General features: G+C 62.3%; 1 protein-coding gene across 1 annotated transcript in view; it reads right to left on the bottom strand.

Moving 5' to 3' along the window:
* Positions 1 to 1,901: 1,901 nt before the first annotated feature.
* The window catches only part of TMEM132C (transmembrane protein 132C), a 73,493-nt gene continuing 57,474 nt past the window's right edge, over positions 1,902 to 17,920 (bottom strand). Inside the window, exons 5-9 of the mRNA XM_059675909.1 lie at positions 10,770 to 10,913; positions 5,931 to 6,136; positions 4,826 to 5,111; positions 4,387 to 4,578; positions 1,902 to 3,167 (exon numbers count right to left, since the gene is read on the bottom strand). Of these exons, the coding sequence (XP_059531892.1) occupies positions 1,902 to 3,167; positions 4,387 to 4,578; positions 4,826 to 5,111; positions 5,931 to 6,136; positions 10,770 to 10,913 (2,094 nt within the window). The remainder of the gene's footprint in view (positions 3,168 to 4,386; positions 4,579 to 4,825; positions 5,112 to 5,930; positions 6,137 to 10,769; positions 10,914 to 17,920) is intronic.

Genomic DNA, 17,920 nt, shown 5'->3' with positions numbered 1-17,920 from the left:
AGATCCGGCCCGACCCCCCTTCTCCCTTATGTGGAGCCTTCACCTTGTAAAGAAATATATGGGCTCGCTGGGTAGGGAGCGAGATTCAGGGACAGGCATGGGATCACACAGAAGGGGTGAAGGCTGGCTTCTCTCACTATCCCCGGGGGAGGACGGGGGCCTCCTGGCGCCCCGATGAAGAAAACAGGAACCCCGTCAGCTCCTCACAGGAAGAACGGGCCCTGGCGAGGTTGTGGGGTGGGGCTCCCCTGGGGGGGGGGGATTGCAGGGGTGTCTCGGCCCCTCCGGGCTAAGCCGCAGAGACAGAGAGCGAACGGTGGCTGCCTGGGGCTGGGGGTTGGGGGGAAGTGGGGAGCGAGTTCCTTTGGGGGACGATGACAGTTTCCTAACATTCCTGGAACGAAGGGCGCCCATCTCTGTAAGCCCACCAACCGCCGTCGAACCGAGCATTCCACACGCGCCCGCGTTACGTACGCGAATCACATCTCCATGGAGCCGCGCTTTACAAGAAATGGCACCATCTTACCTTCCACCCCAAGAATCCTCTTCCCACAGCCAACCCCCAGCCACCGCGGTGCCCCCGACACCGCCAAGAGCAGCATGAGCACAAACGCCGTGCAAACAACACGTAAAAGTAACCCTTCCCCCGGGAGAGGCCCACACAGGCGTCCGCTCACGGCCAAGGCCGTCCTTCGATGGAGGCGGCAGCCCCCGAGGTGCGGAGCGCAGGTCGGCCGCGGCGGACACGGCTGGGCCTGGTCAGACACGCGCTTCTGAGCCTGTAAAACATACACACGCATGCGGAGCCGCTTTAAACGCAGCCGGAGCTGCTGTCCGGGGACCCGCCTGGCGCGTCTGGGACCTCAGGCCTCTGGCTGTTAAAACCCGGGCCCAGAAACCAGAAACCTCTGTGCTGGGGGCAGAGCAACATTGTGTCCAAGCAGCTGTCTGCCTGGCAACAAGGTAACAAGGAAGCAGACACTGTAACCAGGGTGGCGGCGACTCCGGGGCTGGACGCTGGGAACAGTTTGGCGTTCAAGATACCGTGTTACCTTCCGCGCCCAGTAACAATACATACATATTTAAGAAATAATGGATTAAGGGGCAGTTTCTAAGAGTTCACCTAGCGAATAGGCATGTGATCTATGTCCAATGTAGGGAAAACATGCCATGGGATCCTCAGGCATAAGCACTAAACAGAAACCCCGTGGACTCCAAGACAGAAAAGAAAAAAGACGGGGGTGGGCGGGGGGGGGGGGATATAGGAAAAAACAAGACGAGAGGAGCAAGTCAAGACTTAGACATCCTCCTCTGACCACACCCGAGGGACCGCTACCCACACCTGAGTCCTCGCCCCACGGGGACACCCCTCGCCCACAGGGACACCCCTTGCCCCACAGGACACCCCTCACCCACGGGGACACCCCTCGCCCACCGGACACCCCTCGCCCACACCCAGCGGCGGGCGTGGATTGAAGACGGAAGTGCCTCTTCGGGGCCCTAGTGGTTGATGACGCTCCTTTCTTAGAAATATCAACAGATGATTCTTTCCGTCTCTTTTTATTTGCTTTTTGCATTTTTTTTAACAAATCATTTTTGGTAGCGTGACTGTGTTATCCTCGGGGACACATGGCACACGCGCCGGACTGGGCCCTGTGCGCGGTCAGCGTGGCCCCCCCAGTTCCTCCCGCGGACTTTGGCTCTGCCCCCCCCCCGCCCCCCACGGCTACAAACCCGGGGACAAAACTGCAGTCCCTTCCTGGCTTCCAAACGCCCAGGAGTCCATAGCGCGCGGCCCTGCGCCCCTGCGCCCCTGCGCCTCCAGCCGCCACCCCAGCGCCCAGGTCGCCGGAAACGAGGGGAGGGCCGAGCCCGGCGCGGGGCCCTTTGGCCTGAGGGTCCTACACCCCGTCCTGGAATTTCTCCAGATAGTTTCTCAGCTCGTGGGGGGCGCCCCCGCCCAGGTCCGGGCACACCCACGTGAGGTCCTCGTCCCGGCCGCTGGGGACGGAGTTGGCGGTGGGGCCGCCGCCGCCGCCGCCGCCGCCGCCGCCGCCGCCAGGGGAGATGGCAGCGAACTGCACCTTCCGCCTCCGGGAGCCGGGCGAGGGCGGGGGCTCCCGCCGAGGGTCCCGGCTCGGCCAGCCCCCCGGATCGGCCGAGGGTCCCGGCGCCTGGCCCTGCGCCGGCTTCGGGGAGCCGACCCCGTGGAGCCGGAGGCGGCTGCTGTCCTCGCCGCCCGCGGGCCCGCGGTCCAGGACGGTCGTGCGCTCCTCGGGCGGCGGGGGCGGCGGGGACCCCTGGCCCACGCCGTCCAGCAGCTCCGTCTCGTGGCCCAGCCACACCCAGTCGTGCGAGTGGGTCGCCCCGGGGGCGGCGGGGCCTTCGGGGGGCAGCTGCTTGCGCCGGAACCGGAGGGCGAAGGCGGAGCAGTTCACCAGGAAGACCAGGATGGCCAAGCAGAAGACGCCCAGCAGCGCGAACATGCCGATCTGCAGGTCGGAGAGGCCGCGCGCCCCGGGCGCCCCGAGCGCCCCGGAAGCCAGGCCGCCGCCCGCCCGCCCCGCCCCGGCCCCCGCCGGCGCCGGGAAGTGGCTCAGGTCCAGCGGGATGTTCTGCACCCGCCCGTCGGCGGGCGGCCGGGCCGCGTCCAGCCGGCTGCTCCTGGCCGCCTTGTTGTCCAGCAGCGGCCTGGCCGTGGGGCCGCTCCGGCGCGGGGTCCCCTCCTCTCGCTCCCGGGGCGCGTCGGGGCCCGCGCGCTCGGCCTCCGCGCCCTTGGGCCGCCGGTCACTGGCCTGGTTCCGGATCTCGCCCTCCTCGCCCTCCACGTCCTCCTCCGCCGCCGCCTCCGCGCCGCCCCGGCCGGGGCCCGAGTCCGCGTCCTCCGGCCCGAACTTGACCCTGACGCTGCCCGTGCCGCCGGCCAGGACGCTCCGGCGCTTGGACTTCTGGCAGGACTCGGCGATGCTGAGGTCCACGCGCACCAGCGGGCCCTGGCCCTCCCCTTCGGCCGCCACCACGGGCCACCCCGGGGCGCGGGCCGGGGGCGCGGACACCACGGCCTCGTCCAGGGAGGAGGCGCTCAGGGTGAAGTCCCGGCCGTCGTAGATGTCCAGGGGCGCCACCGAGCCGTCGCTGAACCGCAGCCACGCGCTGACCACGGCTTCCTGCGGGGGGCGGGGGGCGGGGGGGGGCAGCCGGTTAGGGGAAGGGGCGCCGCCTCTGCTCTCAGGACCCCCCACCCCCCTCTTGCCGCCCCTCCAGTTCCAGACCAGGCACTAAAGCAAGTGCGGGGGGCCCAGGGTCACCCCAAGATGTGCCTCCCTGGGGTGCAGACTGTTTTGAGCTAAAGCAGCGGTTCTCAACCTGTGGGTCGCGACCCCTTTGGCGGTCGAACGACCCTTTCACAGGGGTCGCCTGAGACCATCCTGCATATCAGATATTTACATGACGATTCGTCACAGTAGCAACATGACAGTTAGGAAGTAGCAACGAAAATAATGTTATGGTTGGGTCACAACATGAGGAGCTGTATTGAAAGGGCCAGAAGGTTGAGAACCACTGAGCTAAAGGCAACTTAAAAAAAATTTTTTTTTTAAAAATTGATTTCACAGAGGAAGGGAGAGGGGGAGTGAGACGGAAGCATCAATGATGAGAGAGAATCACTGATCGGCTGCCCCTGCACACCCCACACGGGGGATGGAGCCCGCAACCCGGGCCTGTGCCCTGACCGGGAATCGAACCCTGACCTCCTGGTTCCTAGGTGGATGCTCAGCCCCTGAGCCACGCCGGCCTGGGGAACTTAAGGCAATTTTAGCTTCAGGCTCAAGAGAAACTCCTGCCCCTCTTTTTAACGACCTCGAAGGGCTTGACCGAGGGGCCTTGTCCATGAGAGATGGTCAGCGATGGCCTTTACTCACTAAACAGCTGCTCTTCCAATCATCCTGCAAAGACCCTAGAACAGAACCCAGAGAGCCCCACGGTGGCTCAGTATCGACGTAGGAACCAGGAGGTCAGGGTTCGATTCCCCTCAGGGCACAGGCCTGGGTTGCAGGCCCGATCCCAACCAGTAGGGGGCGTGCAGGGGGCAGCCGAGCCATGATTCTCTCTCATCATCGATGTTTCTCTCTCTCTCTCCCTCTCTCTCTGAAATCAATAGAAATGTATTTAAAATTAATAAAATAAATCAATCAGGGAGGTGGGGACAGTGTGGCTCAGGTCACCCCAAGTCCCTGTGGGTAAGCTGGGTGCCTCTGTCTGCAGTGCCTCGGCCTGCATTCTAGAAGGGGGTTCTGAGACCCCCCCAGCCCCCCACCCCACTTCCCCTCCCACAGAACCAGGCCCAGGAGCTGCCTGCCCCTCTCCACCCTGGCGCTGGGCTCCCACCTGCTTGGGGGCCCGCAGCAGCTCGTCCGCCTCGGCCACAGCCGTGACCACCCTGCCGTCCTCCGTGCTGGGGTGGAGGGTGAGGGACAGCCCGGCCACCAGCTGGACGGCCAGGTCTGTCAGCGACACTCTGTCCTCTAACACCGTCACCGTCTTCTCGGCCAGGATGGAGTCGGACAGAGGGGACAGCACCTGGGGGGGGGGGGGCGGGACATGAGACAGATCCATCATCACACCGTTCCGTGCCCTGTTCCTCAATCCCAGACGGCCGGAGGGGCAGAGACAGGAGAGGCCGCGAATCCGAGCTCACCACCCACCCACACCACACCGAGCTCACCACTCACACACCCCCTCCGGTCCCCCAGCACCCACCACGCTCAGGGCCGGGCACCTGCCCCTCCCCCAGCGCCCACCACGCTCAGGCCGGGCAGCCTCCTACCTGGATGGTGGCCATCCCAACCTCTCGCCCGACCAGGACCCTCCCGTCCAGCAGGGCGGCCACGTGCGGCGCCTCCAGCTTCATGACGTCGGCCACCAGGTGGGTGATGTCCAGCTGCCAGTCAGGCCCGAGCAGGAGGCGGGGCTGTGCCCAGGGCCCGGCGCCCTCGGCCAGGAAGCGGGTGAGCACGCGCACGGTGGCTCGCTGGTACTGCAGGGCGCAGCCCCGGCCCCGCCTGGCGTCCTCGTCCTCATCCTGGTCCTGGTCCTCGCTGGCGCGCTCGGGCCTGCGGGCAGGAGGGGCGCTCAGGCCAGGGGAGGGGCTCACAGAGGCCCTGGGGGTGAGGGCGGGGTGCCTCCGCCTCCAGGGGGCTCCCCCACAGGCCCAGGGCCTCAGGCAGCTCCCTCTTGAAGACACTTATGGACAAATAACAACATGAGCCCTAACGGACCCTCAGCCTCTGCCGCCGCCGACATAGCTCAGTCATGAGAAAGACACAGATCACATGTCACCTCTGACCGCCCCCCGGGACCCGCCAGGGGCGCCTCCATTCCTGGCCTGCAGGAGGCAGCCGATCCGTGATCCTCTCTCATCGTCGACGTTCCTCTCTCTCTCTCTCCCTCTCCCTTCCTCTCTGACATCAATTAAAAACTAAACATAAATGCAATTAAATTGTATCCAATAATTTGATAGTCACGGAGCTTGTCAAGCTCCTAGATATTCCCGAACCGCAGAAGGAGGAGAAAATAAACCCCAAACTCCAGTTCCCTGGGGGCCGAGGGGCTGGAAAGACGTACAGCTTCCCTCTCGTCCCTTCCAGGGCGGCTCGCTCAGGGGCCGGCCCACCCCAGGCCCGAGGGAAGGGCGCAGCGGCCCGGTCTGACGCTGACCCTGCCGCCGGTGGCCCTCCTGCTGGCTGGGTCCGCTGGCCTGGGTCTCCTCACAGGGCTGAGGTTAGGCCGGAAGACAGGTCATCGCCATGACAACAGCAGCACCTACTATGCGCAGGCCCTGCGCCGGCTGCTTTCATGCGATGAGGGATAAACAAAGACGTGGTCATGCTCTGGTGTAACCCCCCCGCACCCCCCCCCCCAGCGGGGCTCACCTCTTACTGGCTGCGATGGGCACCCGCCAGCCCTTGATCTGGCTTAGCTCTGTGTCTGAGACCTCGATCTGCAGCGGCAGCTGGGGCGCCCACACGGTGACGTGCAGGGGGGCGCTCAGGTGCTGGTAGGTGAAGTTCACCACCGCGTCCACCTTGCCCTTCATCTCCTTCCCGTTGACGAAGACGTAGTCACAGCGGTCGGACACCTGCAAAGACGGAGAGGGGAGGGGAGAGGGGTTCACGGGCCGGAGACCATCCCCGGGTCACCCCGTGGCTCAGGGGGTACACAGGCCCAGGTCGGGTTCCCCCCAGGCCAGGTCCGGGGGCAAGGAGGCGGGGGGGGGTGTTGCTGGGAGGTGACCCTGGAGGGCGCCCGGGGGGCAGAGTGAGGGGGACAGAGAAAGAGGGAGAGTCCCTGGAAAGATGCCGGAAGGAGCGGTCCCCAGGGGGACTCTGACCATGGGCGCCCCCACGACCAGCAAGCAGAAGACTGGAAACCAGAAGCCCCTCCCCCAACTTTGGTGATAGTTACGCCTCCTGGAAGTCAGACCGGGGATATGTTCTTCCATCTGAGAAGACTGAGAAGTGAAAGGAGAAGCAGGCTGGGTTAGAGAGAAACACCGTGACCGTCTGCGGAGCCGAGTTCATGGGACGGGACTGACACGACCCCACGTGCCCCCATCAGCGGCCAAACTGAGAAGTCCTTGGAGGCAAGAGGGACCGCGGCTCATCTTTGATCTCTTGGCTCCTCACACCAGCTGCTCAGGGGGAGCTCAGCAAAGTGGATACTCAAGGGATGGATGGATGGATGGACGGACAGATGGAGATGGGTGGATAGATGGATGGATGGGTGGATGATGATGGACAATGCATGGATGGATGAGTGGATGGCGGATGGATGGATACATAGGTAGATGGACAGTTTGATGGATAGATGCATGGATGATGGATGGATGATGGATAGATGATGGATGATGGATGGATGATGGATGGGTAGATAGACAGTTTGATGGATAGATGGATGGATGACGGAGTGATGGATGGACGATGGATGGATGATGGATGGATGATGGATGGATGGATGGATAGATAGATAGTTGGATGGATAGATGGATGGATGGCTGAGTGATGGATGGATGATGGGTGAATGACGGATGGATGGATGGGTGAATGATGGACAGCTGGATTGGTGGATGAACAGGTCCTTCCCTCACGGGCACACCCACTTCCAGACAAACAAACAAGAACCTTGGGGTGCGGGGACCTGTGATGAGAGCCGAAGGCAAGAGGGAGCCGAGAGCCGTGGAAACACAGGACGTTAACTTGGAAACTGCTGACAGCACCTCTGCCGCCCGCTAACCTTTTCGGGGCCACTGCCTCCTGGGAGGACACAGGCAACGCGAGTCCCTGCGATGGAAATGCATGTCCTGCAGTTTCGTGGAAACGTTTCCGAGTTAATGAAGTCATTCCCGGCGCCTCCACAGGGCGCGTTCCCACCCTGAGCTGTACCTGCCGCCGCGGCGCTGATCTGCTGCCCTTGCACCCCCATCCGGTGCTGAGCAATGAGCCCCCCCATCACCCTCTCTCCCGGCTCCCAGGACCATGATGGCTACTCTGGGCCCAATTCCACCTTCACTCCTCGCACTGGCGTTTGCAGGGGCAGCTGGGAGGGCTGGGCTCGGCACACACACACACACACACACACACACACACACACACCCCGTCTGCCGGGGGACAGGGGCGGGAGCTGGTGGGCGGGGCGCATACCCATCGATCTGCTCGCGGTCCAGCACTGGCCTGAAAATGTTTACACACCGGAACATTCCGGATTCAGGGCGGAAACCAATTTCAGCCCCGTCCCCGGCTCCTCATTAGCGTGGAGACCGTCCTGGCCGGGGCTGCAGCAGCGGCAGAATCGCCGGTGAGAGTTATGTCCGCAATCATTTCTTTAATCAATGTTGCAATTTACGGGCCATTGACTCCCTCGTTTATTACCTTCCTGAGCTCGGGTGGGAGGGGAGCTGCGGCTCCAGAATATAGAAGTGATTATGCGGAGGGCGTGGCGCTGCAGTGGGGGGGGGGGGTGGAGGTGAAGGGGAGCGGGAAGGGGGGGCTTGTCCCTGCTCTTCCGAAGGGGCTGTGAAGGCCTGGGGACCTCGCTGCCCTCATCACGGCCGAGCGGCCGAGGCGGAAACCACGTTCCCACAAAGGGCCCAGACCCACTCGTGTATTTATTTATTTTTTAAAAAATATTTTTATTGATTTCAGAGAGGAAGGGAGAGGGAGAGAAACATCAATGCTGAGAGAGCATCATGGATCAGCTGCCTCCTGCACGCCCCCCACTGGGGATCGAGCCTGCAACCCGGGCCTGTGCCCTGACGGGGCGGGGGGGGGGGGGGATTGAACCCTGACCTCCTGGTTCCTAAGTTGACGTTCAACCACTGAGCCACGCCGGCCGGGCCCAGGTCCCTCTTACGAGGGCTCCACCTCATGGCCTCATCGCCTCCCGCAGTCCCTCCTCCCACCACCACCTTGGGGGGCAGGACGCCAGCAAAGGAATTTGTGGTGCGGCTCAGGGCTTGAGCATTGACCTAGGAACCAGGAGGTCACGGTTGGATTCCCGGTCGGGGCACAGGCCCGGGTTGCGGGCTCCATCCCCACCAGTAGGGGGCGCGCAGGAGGCTGCCGATCCATGACTCTCATCATCGATGTTTCTGTCTCTCTCCCTCTCCCTTCTTCTCTGAAATGAATAAAAACATTATCTTAAAAAGAAAACTGTTCCGAAATCAAACGCCTGCTACAGGTCATTTTCTGGCCACTTAGGAGAGGGGGCCGGGGAGGGAAATGAAGTTCCGAGACAGAAACAGCAGATTTCCTGGCCTCGGACCTGAGCTGTGTCCCCTGCTCTGAGAACCACGCCCCCGGGGGCTCGCACACAGTAGGGCTGCCTCCTTTCACGCCTGCGATGGGTCTCCCCATCCTCTCACCCTCAGGCCTTTCTGGAGTTTGCTCGCCCGTAAACATCTCAGAGAGACGGTCCCTGACGCTTCCACTTAAAACTGCGGCTCTCCCAGCCTCCCTCCCCGCTCCCGGCTCTATGGCCCCCTTTCGTCTCGGCCGCCTCGCATGCTGTCCGTCCGACCGCCTGTTTGGGTTCCTATGTCTCCTCTGTCGCTGACTTGACCGAGGGCTGGGGCTGTTTGGTTCCGTGTTGGATCCCTAGTGACTGGACAGCACACAGTAGGTGCTCCCGAAACGTGCACCGAAGAGCGAAGGAAGGAATCGGACCCGGGAAACCGGGGGCCCTGAGCGGTGTTTTTAAAATAGCAGATTAGTTCCCGGCGCTGAAAAGCCCTGGCCTTCGATTTCGTTACCAGCCTGAAGCCTGAACGCATCCGAGTTCTCTGCCCCGGCGTCCTGCTGGTTCAGAGACCAGACCGGAGGGGTGGGGGCGGGGGTGGGGGGCCAGAGTGATTGGCAGCCATCCAGCCCCTGAGACCCCCCCCCCCGGCTTCCCACATCCCCCCGCCCCTCCGAGCCCCCGGCCGCAGCTACTGGTGATTTTGCCACCTTCCTCTTCGGTGTTCGTTTTGCCGGGTGTCCCCAGCCCACAGTGCGAGGTGTCATCCCCTCGCGGTCCGGGGCCAGGGGCCGGGCTGAGCTCCGTCCGGGGCGCAGGCTGCAGGGGCTCCTGGGGGACCCGACCCCCCCCCCACACACACACACACGCCGGGAGACTGCGGGCAGCTGATTTCGTCCTGATAACAACTGGCGAGCAACCTGCAGGGCCCGCGACGGAGAATTAAGTGGCCAGAAACGCTCTCCGCATCCGGGGGCAGCGTGTTGTCAAGGCAACCGCAGCCGGTGGCTGGAGGAGAGAAGGCGCCCGGGCCGGGCCTCTCCACACACTGCCCCCGGGACGCGCAGGGCCCCCCGCACGAGTGTGGGCACAGGGACATGCACACACGGGCGGCTTCCCACGGTGACGGGGGGCCGGACAGCCGGCCAGAGGCCGGGGCTCTCCGGGGGCGATGTTTCCCGCCGGGGCCTGTAGTTCCTGTCTGGACACAGTGGGTGCCCTGTGGGCCTCTATCGGGGAGAAGGCAGGAAGTCTCCAGACACCCCACAGGGCACAGCCCCCCCCCACTCCCCGCAGGAACACCTGGGGCAGAAGGTCCAGGGTGCCCAGGTGGCAAAGTCCAGCTCAGCGTCTAGACCAGCCGTGGGCAAACTACGGCCCGCGGGCCGGATCCGGCCCGTTTGAAATGAATAAAACTAAAAAAAAAAAAAAAGACCGTACCCTTTTATGTAATGATGTTTACTTTGAATTTACATTAGTTCACACAAACACTCCATCCATGCTTTTGTTCCGGCCTCCGGTCCAGTTTAAGAACCCATCGTGGCCCTCGAGTCACAAAGTTTGCCCACCCCTGCCCTAGGCCTTTGCCATCCAGCACAGCTGCCCCTCGCCACCCGCGGTCACAGGGCACCGGCCCAGGCGGCAATGGGAGGTGTGGTCCACGTCTCAACACACACTCGAGCCCCGGCCTGTGGTGCTCAGTGGTCAGAGCGCCAGCCCGCGCACCGGAGGGTCCCGGGTTTGATTCCCGATCAAGGGCATGAACCTGGGTTGCAGGTTCCAACCCAACCGATGGATGTGTCTCTCTCACATCAATGTCTCTCTCTCTCTCCCTCTCTCATCAGTGTTTCTCTCTCTCTCTCTCTCTCTATCTCTCTCTCTCTCTCTCCCTCCCTCCCTCCCTCCCTCCCACTCTCTCTAACAGGCAACGGGAACACACCCCCGGCTGAGGATTAACAACCACCACCAAGACCCCTCACCTTGAGGACGTCCTCATCGGCCGACGTGCACTCCACGGACTCCGAGATGTCGGCCACGGCGCCGCTCTCCTCCACCGACACCACCCGGAGGGGCAGGGCGACCGTCCGCCCGGTGAGGATGGCGGTGTTGAGCAGCTCTGAGTCCTGCGGGGGAACCGGACACACCAGGGTCAGGGCGGCTGCGCCGGCTGCTGCGGGGGGCCTGCCCGGCTCTGTGGACTCGACACCCTGGCCCCCACCGCGGGCACGTGGGCAGAGCGCCCCCCGTGGGGACGGCGGCCCGAGAGCGTCGCACAGTGCGCTGCACCGGCAGCCACCCTCCTCGCTCGCGACAGCAGCAGCCACCCCGTCGCCCTGTCCGCAGCAGCAGGGCTGTGTCCAGCCGCCCAGACCCGGAGCTGCCCGGTGCCAGCAGGGGGTTGGGGGGGTAGAACGAGGTGGCGCATCTACACCGGGGAAGGCTACGCAGAGTGAGACAGAAGGCGGTCTTACCCTCTGAGAGCCTGGAGGGACCTGGAGAGTATTTTTAAAAATACATTTTTATTTATTTTTTTAATCCCCCCCCCCCCAGGATATTTCCCATTGATTTTTAGAGCGAGTAGAGAGAGAGGGAGAGACAGAGAGAAACACATGTGAGATGTGAGAGAGACACAGCGATGGGTTGCCTCCTGCACACGCCCGACCAGGGCCCGGGCCGGGGAGAGCCTGCAACCAAGATGCCTGTCCTGGACCAGAATCGAACCCAGGACCCTGTGGTCCGCAGGCCGATGCTCTATCCGCTGAGCCACACGGCCGAGGGCGCACACCTCTCTTGGGAGTGCGGGCACGACCCTCCTCTCTCGGGCGGAGGTGGTGAACAGGGGGCACCCTGGGCCCCTCTCCCTTCGGGCTGACGTCTCCCCAGGTCCCCACCCCCCCCCCGGAAACACTGCTCGCCTGGGAGGGAGGAGACACGGGTGGAGAGGTTTGCTCAGGTCTTTCTCGGGGAAGCAACTGGCCCAGCAGCGACGTTTTAATGACACGCGCTCGGCGGAGGGGGCCCTGGGTCCCGGGGGAGTCCCGGCCTCGCTCTGTCCGACGCTGGGGCCGCGGCCGGCAGTGACCTCGGGCCCGGGGGACTCTGGGGCCGGGCTACCGTGGGCGGCGCACGCGGCTGCTCCAGATGCAGCGGATGCTCCCGGGGTCTCCAGGTCCAAGTCCGCTCCCAGGTTCATTACCGTAATGAGCTCAGAGCCGGGCTTCCGCCCCCTCCTCCCGTCCCACCTTCGGCTAATGGCTCCATTAACGCCCAGGTTCCCGCCTGGGTTAATGAGGTGAGCTTCCCAGCGCCGGCTCCTCTCTCTCTCTCTCTCTCTCTCTCTCTCTCTCTCTCTCTCAGAGGGAGAGGGAGAGGGGGAGGGAAACATCCATGATGAGAGAGAACCATGGACCGGCTGCCTCCCGCATGCCCCACACTGGGACGGAGCCCACAACCCGGGCCTGTGCCCTGACCAGAATCAAACCCTGACCTCCTGGTTCCTAGGTCGATGTTCAACCCCTGAGCCACACGGGCCGGGCCCAGCGCACAATTTAAATGCATAACATACACTGTCTTTGGGGTCGGACCCAGCCCCAGCCGGACCGGAGCAGACACCACCTGTCTTTACCTGCAGGAGGCGCTGCAGGAGGCCCCCCGGCCCTGCTCCCCGGGCCCTCGGAGCCCAGAACACACCCAGGCACCGGCTCAGAGCCCCCGGGACGCGCCCCAGGCCGGCAGGACTCAGGTCGCTCGCTGTGCGACTGAATGGCTTCTCTCTGTCTCCCTCCCGCCCTCCCTCCCTCCCTCCTTCCCTCCCTCCCACACACACCAGGGACGGCTCTGCTTTGCTGAGAAGAATCAATAGGAAGTCAGGCCTTTACATCACTGTCATCTCCAATTTGCCGGAGCCCGAGGCTCTGAGGAAACACGCCGTGTTATTCGATTCTCCCTCATACATGCAAATTGGCGGCACCGTCTTCTGTGGCTGCACAGATGGCAGTTTTAACTAAATAAAGAGTGCGGGCTGCTTCCGGGGCGAGAGACCCCGAGGCCGGCGAAGGGACCGCAGAGATGTCGGACCAGGCCCGCCGGCCACAGGGACCGGGCCGTGTCCCAGGAGTGAAAAACCAATTTTATCTGTGAAAAACCAATAAAATATATATTTTTAAAAATATTCTTTTATTGGTTTCAGAGAGGAAGGGAGAGAGAATCATGGGTCGGCTGCCTCCTGCATGCCCCCCACTGGGGATCAAGTCTGCACCCCGGGCCTCTGCCCTTGACTGGAATCGAACCCAGGACCCTTCGGTCCGCAGGCTGAGGCTCTATCCACTGAGCCACACCGGCCAGGCACCCCTGCAGTCTCTCTGCAGTTCCTCCCAGAAACCTCCGCAGGGCGAGCAGGGCGCCGAGGAGGACCCCCTGGAAGCAGCGAGCGCTCAGCACCCGGATCGGACGTGCGAGGAGCCGCCCGCCCGCACCGCATCCCAGCAGCCGCCCACCCGCCCGGAACCAATCACTGCGGCCGCGGCCTCGCCAGGCGTCAGGCGGCATCGCTCAGGCTCCCGATAATCATAACCGTCATTACAGTAACGGATGCTTTCGCCTCTTCGTTTCCGACTGCGGCTGCCATAAAACTCCGCAAACGGGAGGCTCAGCACCCGGAGATTGATCCCCGCTCCGTGCTGGGGCTGGAGTCGGAAAGCAGGGTGTCAGCGGGGCTGAGTCCCCCCGAAACCCGCAGGGGAACAGCCTCCCTCGCCGCTTCTAAGCTTGGGGGGCAGGGCGAGGGGGGCGGCCGACCACCCTGGGTGCCCCCCACCCCCCTCGCAGAGACATGGCTCCAGCTCTGCCGCGCTTGGCTCACCCTTTCCTTCCCTGTGTGTGTCTGTGTCCAAACGTCCCTCTTCTTTCTGATTTTATTTTTAAATATGTATTTTCAATGATTCCGGAGAGGAAGGGAGAGGGAGAGAGAGACAGAAACATCCACGATGAGAGAGAATCATGGCTCGGCTGCCTCCTGCACGCCCCCCACTGGGGATGGAGCCCACAGCCCGGGCCTGTGCCCTGAGCGGGAATCGAACCCTGACCTCCTGGTTCACAGGTCGACGCTCAACCCCTGAGCCTCGCCGGCCCGGATTAGTTTTAAAAATTAAACACAGGGGATGACATTGGTTCCTACGACGACACAGCTTTCGCGTGTAGCAATTCCTTTCCATGCGTCTCTTCCGTGGCTCTCCGTGGGGGTCAGACCCCCAAGGTCGCGGGTCTTGCCAAGGTGACCTTGGGGGTCCAGGCACATGGGTGCTCACTGCACAGGACTCTGCTCATGCTTTCTCGCAGGAAGTGACCAGCCAGCCTCGCCCCTGTTCCCTGGGGGCAGTTCCCGCCCCAGAGCTGGGGCCTCGCCACCGTCAGCCCCTTAGCAGATCAATCCTGCGAACGGCGGCCGGACCCCCACGCCCCTCCCCGAGGACGTGCGCGCACAGCTCTGCGGGCTCCGGCCCCGGGCCCTCCATTCTGGGCTGCGCAGGGCGCGGGGGGGCGGGGCGGGGGGATGCGGCTCCCAACTCATTTACTGCCAATTCGCTCTCAGTGCCATCGGGGCGCCGGAGCCCAGCTCACTTACCCGTCAATTTGCTGCTAATGCAAGATGGAGATGCTATTGCGAGGCGCTCGTTTAAGACAAGAAAGCAATTCCCGGTACGAGGCGCGCGCCTCCGCACGGCCGAGCCATTACCCAGGAGCCTCCGCTGGGAGGGACGCGAATTAGGGGCAGCGGGTCCCAGAGAAACGTCCTTTATTTTATCTTATTTATTTTGCAACCTCGTGGAGAGTGGACTCGGCCGAGACATACGGGGCGGGCAGAGGCAGGGTCACAGCTGCGAGCCCATGAAACAGTGTGTCCTTGTAGCATTACCACCCTTTTAGACCGGCGGTTCTCAACCTCCCTAACGCCGCGACCCTTTAACACAGCTCCTCATGGTGTGGTGACCCCCAATGTCATTGTTACCAATTGAACATCATGAAAGCACAGTGACTAACCACAAAATCAATATCTGATTATAGATGTGTTTTCCGATGGTCTTAGGCGACCCCTGTGAAAGGGTCGTTTGACCCCCAAAGGGGTCGCGACCCACAGGTTGAGAACCGCTGTTTTTGAGTATACTGATTTTTATTGGTTTCCGAGAGGAAGGGAGAGGGCGTGCTGGAGGTGGAATTTCTCGGTCACCTCCCAGCTTTCATCCAGTGGCGTTGGGGGTTGTGGGCCCAGGAATGAACTCTGGGTAACGCAGGCAAAGAGGGGAGTGGCCACCGGGATCTCGGGGTGTCTGATGGCCGGGCTGGGGAGTGGGGCGGGTGCTGGGATGAGGCCGGGGCAGTGCAGGCCACCGGGCACCGGGCATCGGTCAGGGAGATGCTGAGGAACGCAGGCCAGTGAGTCCCCACACCCCGGCCCCCGATGAATTCCACTCTGCTTGTTGGCACAGAGGGCGCACGCTCCCTTCAGCACGGCCTGCCCGAATCTACCCCGAGCCCCCCACGAACCCTCCGTGGGCAAAATTACAGATGGAAAACGGACGTCTACCGCCTAAAGCAGCGGTTCCCAACCAGTGGGTCGCGACCCCTCTGGGGGTCGAACGACCCTTTCACAGGGGTCGCCTAAGACCATCGGAAAACACATCTATAATTACATATTGTTTTTGTGATTCATCGCTATGCTTTCATTATGTTCAATGTGTCACAATGAAAATACATCCCTCATGTCAAATATTTACATGACGATTCATAACAGCAGCAACATGACAGTTATGAAGTAGCCACGAAAATAACTTTGTGGCTGGGGGTCACCACCACAGAATGTATGAAATAATGTATGAAAGGGTCACGGCATTAGGAAGGTTGAGAACCCCCGGCCCAAGGGATGGAGGACACTGCCCCCTCGTGGCAGAGATGGGCACTGCGCCACCTCCCCGCGCAGGGAGAACTATGACTGATTGTTTTGAACCCGCACCAGTCACAGCCCGGCCCCTGACCCCTGGCCCTGCGGGCTGGTCCAGGGCGCGTTCCAGATAAAACAGACACATTGCACAATTTAACCATCTTAACGGACAGGCTCCCTCGCGACACCGCAGTCCGTCTCTGCTCCTGCCCGGGGTCCAGGCCGTCGGCCACTGACCTCCGTCTGCACAGTTTTGCCTTCGGAGAAATGTCATAAGTGGGTCCCTCCTGCACGTCCTCTCGAACGCCAGCCTCCTGCAGCACCGCGCGTGGCTGGATTGGACATTTTTCCATCAATCCTCCCCTGGGGACATCGCTCCCCATTGATGTTAGAGAGAGAGGCAGGGAGAAGGCGGGGGAGGGAGAAACATCCATGTGAGAGAGAACCATGGCTCGGCGGCCGCCTGCATGCCCCCCACTGGGGATCCAGCCCGCAACCGGGGCCTGTGCCCTGACCGGGAATCGAACCCTGACCTCCTGGTTCCTAGGTCGGCGCTCAGCCCCCGAGCCAGGCCGGCCGGGCTCCATGCCCTTTAACCTGGCATCTCCCAACGACGGGCGACGTTGAGCATTTTAATTCTGCTAACATTTCGGATTTAAGTAAATGCCTGTGGTGTGTCCTGGCTCGAAGCCACGGAGACACTGTTCAGACATCGAATTCCATCCTGACGCTGAGAGAATTTAAAAAGGAGCCAAATCAGAGGACGGTAAGGAGGCAGGCACGTTGGCTCATCCCCAACAGGAAAAGAAGAAGAAGAAGAAGAAGAAGAAGAGAAATCTGAAGAAAATGACAAGGGCACTGGAGGCAGCCGGCGGAGCAGGCACCAGCGTGATTTATGCCGCCGCCGTTGCCATTAATTATTGACATACATGCAATTAGGGGGGCTCTACCGTTCCCCGTGTCACTTTTCCTTGTAAAACTGGGATTTAAAAATTACAAAATGGCCTCTAGTCTGGACCAGCCAATCCCGTGTCTGCATAATGAGATGGCTGGACGCCCAGGCCGGCCAGGCGGCACCTCTCCCCACCCCGGGGAGCCCGGCCCCCCGGCCGGCCGGTGGTCCTCACCTCCTCCCTCAGGTTAAGGAGCCCCGGCTGGGGAGTCGGGTGCGAGGCCGGCATCAAAGGACGACCCCAGACAGCGCTCCCCGAACCAGGCTCCCCGCTGCCCGCTGCTGACCTCTCGGGTAAATGCAAACCTTTTGCAAATGCAAACCTTTTCGTTTCCTCTGCTCCGGCCAGCCTTACAGAGTTAAATATTTATGTATATCCCAGAGGCCCGGTGCACGAATTCAGCACGGGTGGGGTCCCTTGGCCTGGCTGGCGATTGGGGCCGATCGGGCCATCTCGCCCAGTCCCAATAGGGGCCGATTGGGGCCGGCCAGCCAGGGAGGGACTGCAGGGGGGCTCCAGGGCGTGTCCAGCCCACTCGCCCAGTCCCCATCGGCCGGACCCCAGCAGCAAGCTAACCTACCGGACAGAGTGTCTGCCCTCTGGTGGTCAGTGCACGTCATAGCGACTGGTCAAGCAGTTGACCAAACGGTCGACCAGTCAGACACTTAGCATAGTAGGCTTTTGTTATATAGGATTATTTTTTGATTGATTTCAGAGAGGGAGAGAGAAAGAGAGAGAAACATCACTGATGAGAGAGAATCACAGATCGGCTGCCTCCTGCACGCCCCCCACTGGGGAGTGGGGGTGGTCAAGCTTGCAACCCATCGGCTCTTACGGTTTTGCTGCCATCCCAGCGGCCACAGCTTCGCCGCAGCGGCTTCTGGTGACTGGGCCCTGTGCCGGGGCCCATGGGGTCCCGGGAGCAGGTGGCCCCTCTGTCAAGCCCGCGGGGAAGGCCGAGAGTCGCTTTCCAATAGAATAATGAACGTGCTGGTTCCGGCCTCTCTAAACCCCGTGACAAACCCCGGTCGGGGCCAGGGAGAGAATCTCACGTCACCTCGCCCCTCGCATCCGCGTGGAAAGCAAGACCCAGCTTCATTCTCCGGCAGGCGGCACCCACACAGGCTCCTGAACACGAAACCCGCACAACGCCTCTCCCTTTACGTCCCAGACCCTCCAGCGCGAGGGGGGGGGCGGCCCCGGGGGGTTCCCTGCGCTTCCCAGGCCGATGTTTCCTCCC

Source organism: Myotis daubentonii, chromosome 19 (assembly GCF_963259705.1).
Source record: "Myotis daubentonii chromosome 19, mMyoDau2.1, whole genome shotgun sequence".
Classification (NCBI taxonomy): Eukaryota; Metazoa; Chordata; class Mammalia; order Chiroptera; family Vespertilionidae; genus Myotis; species Myotis daubentonii.
This window is presented reverse-complemented; position numbering and strand designations above follow the sequence as displayed.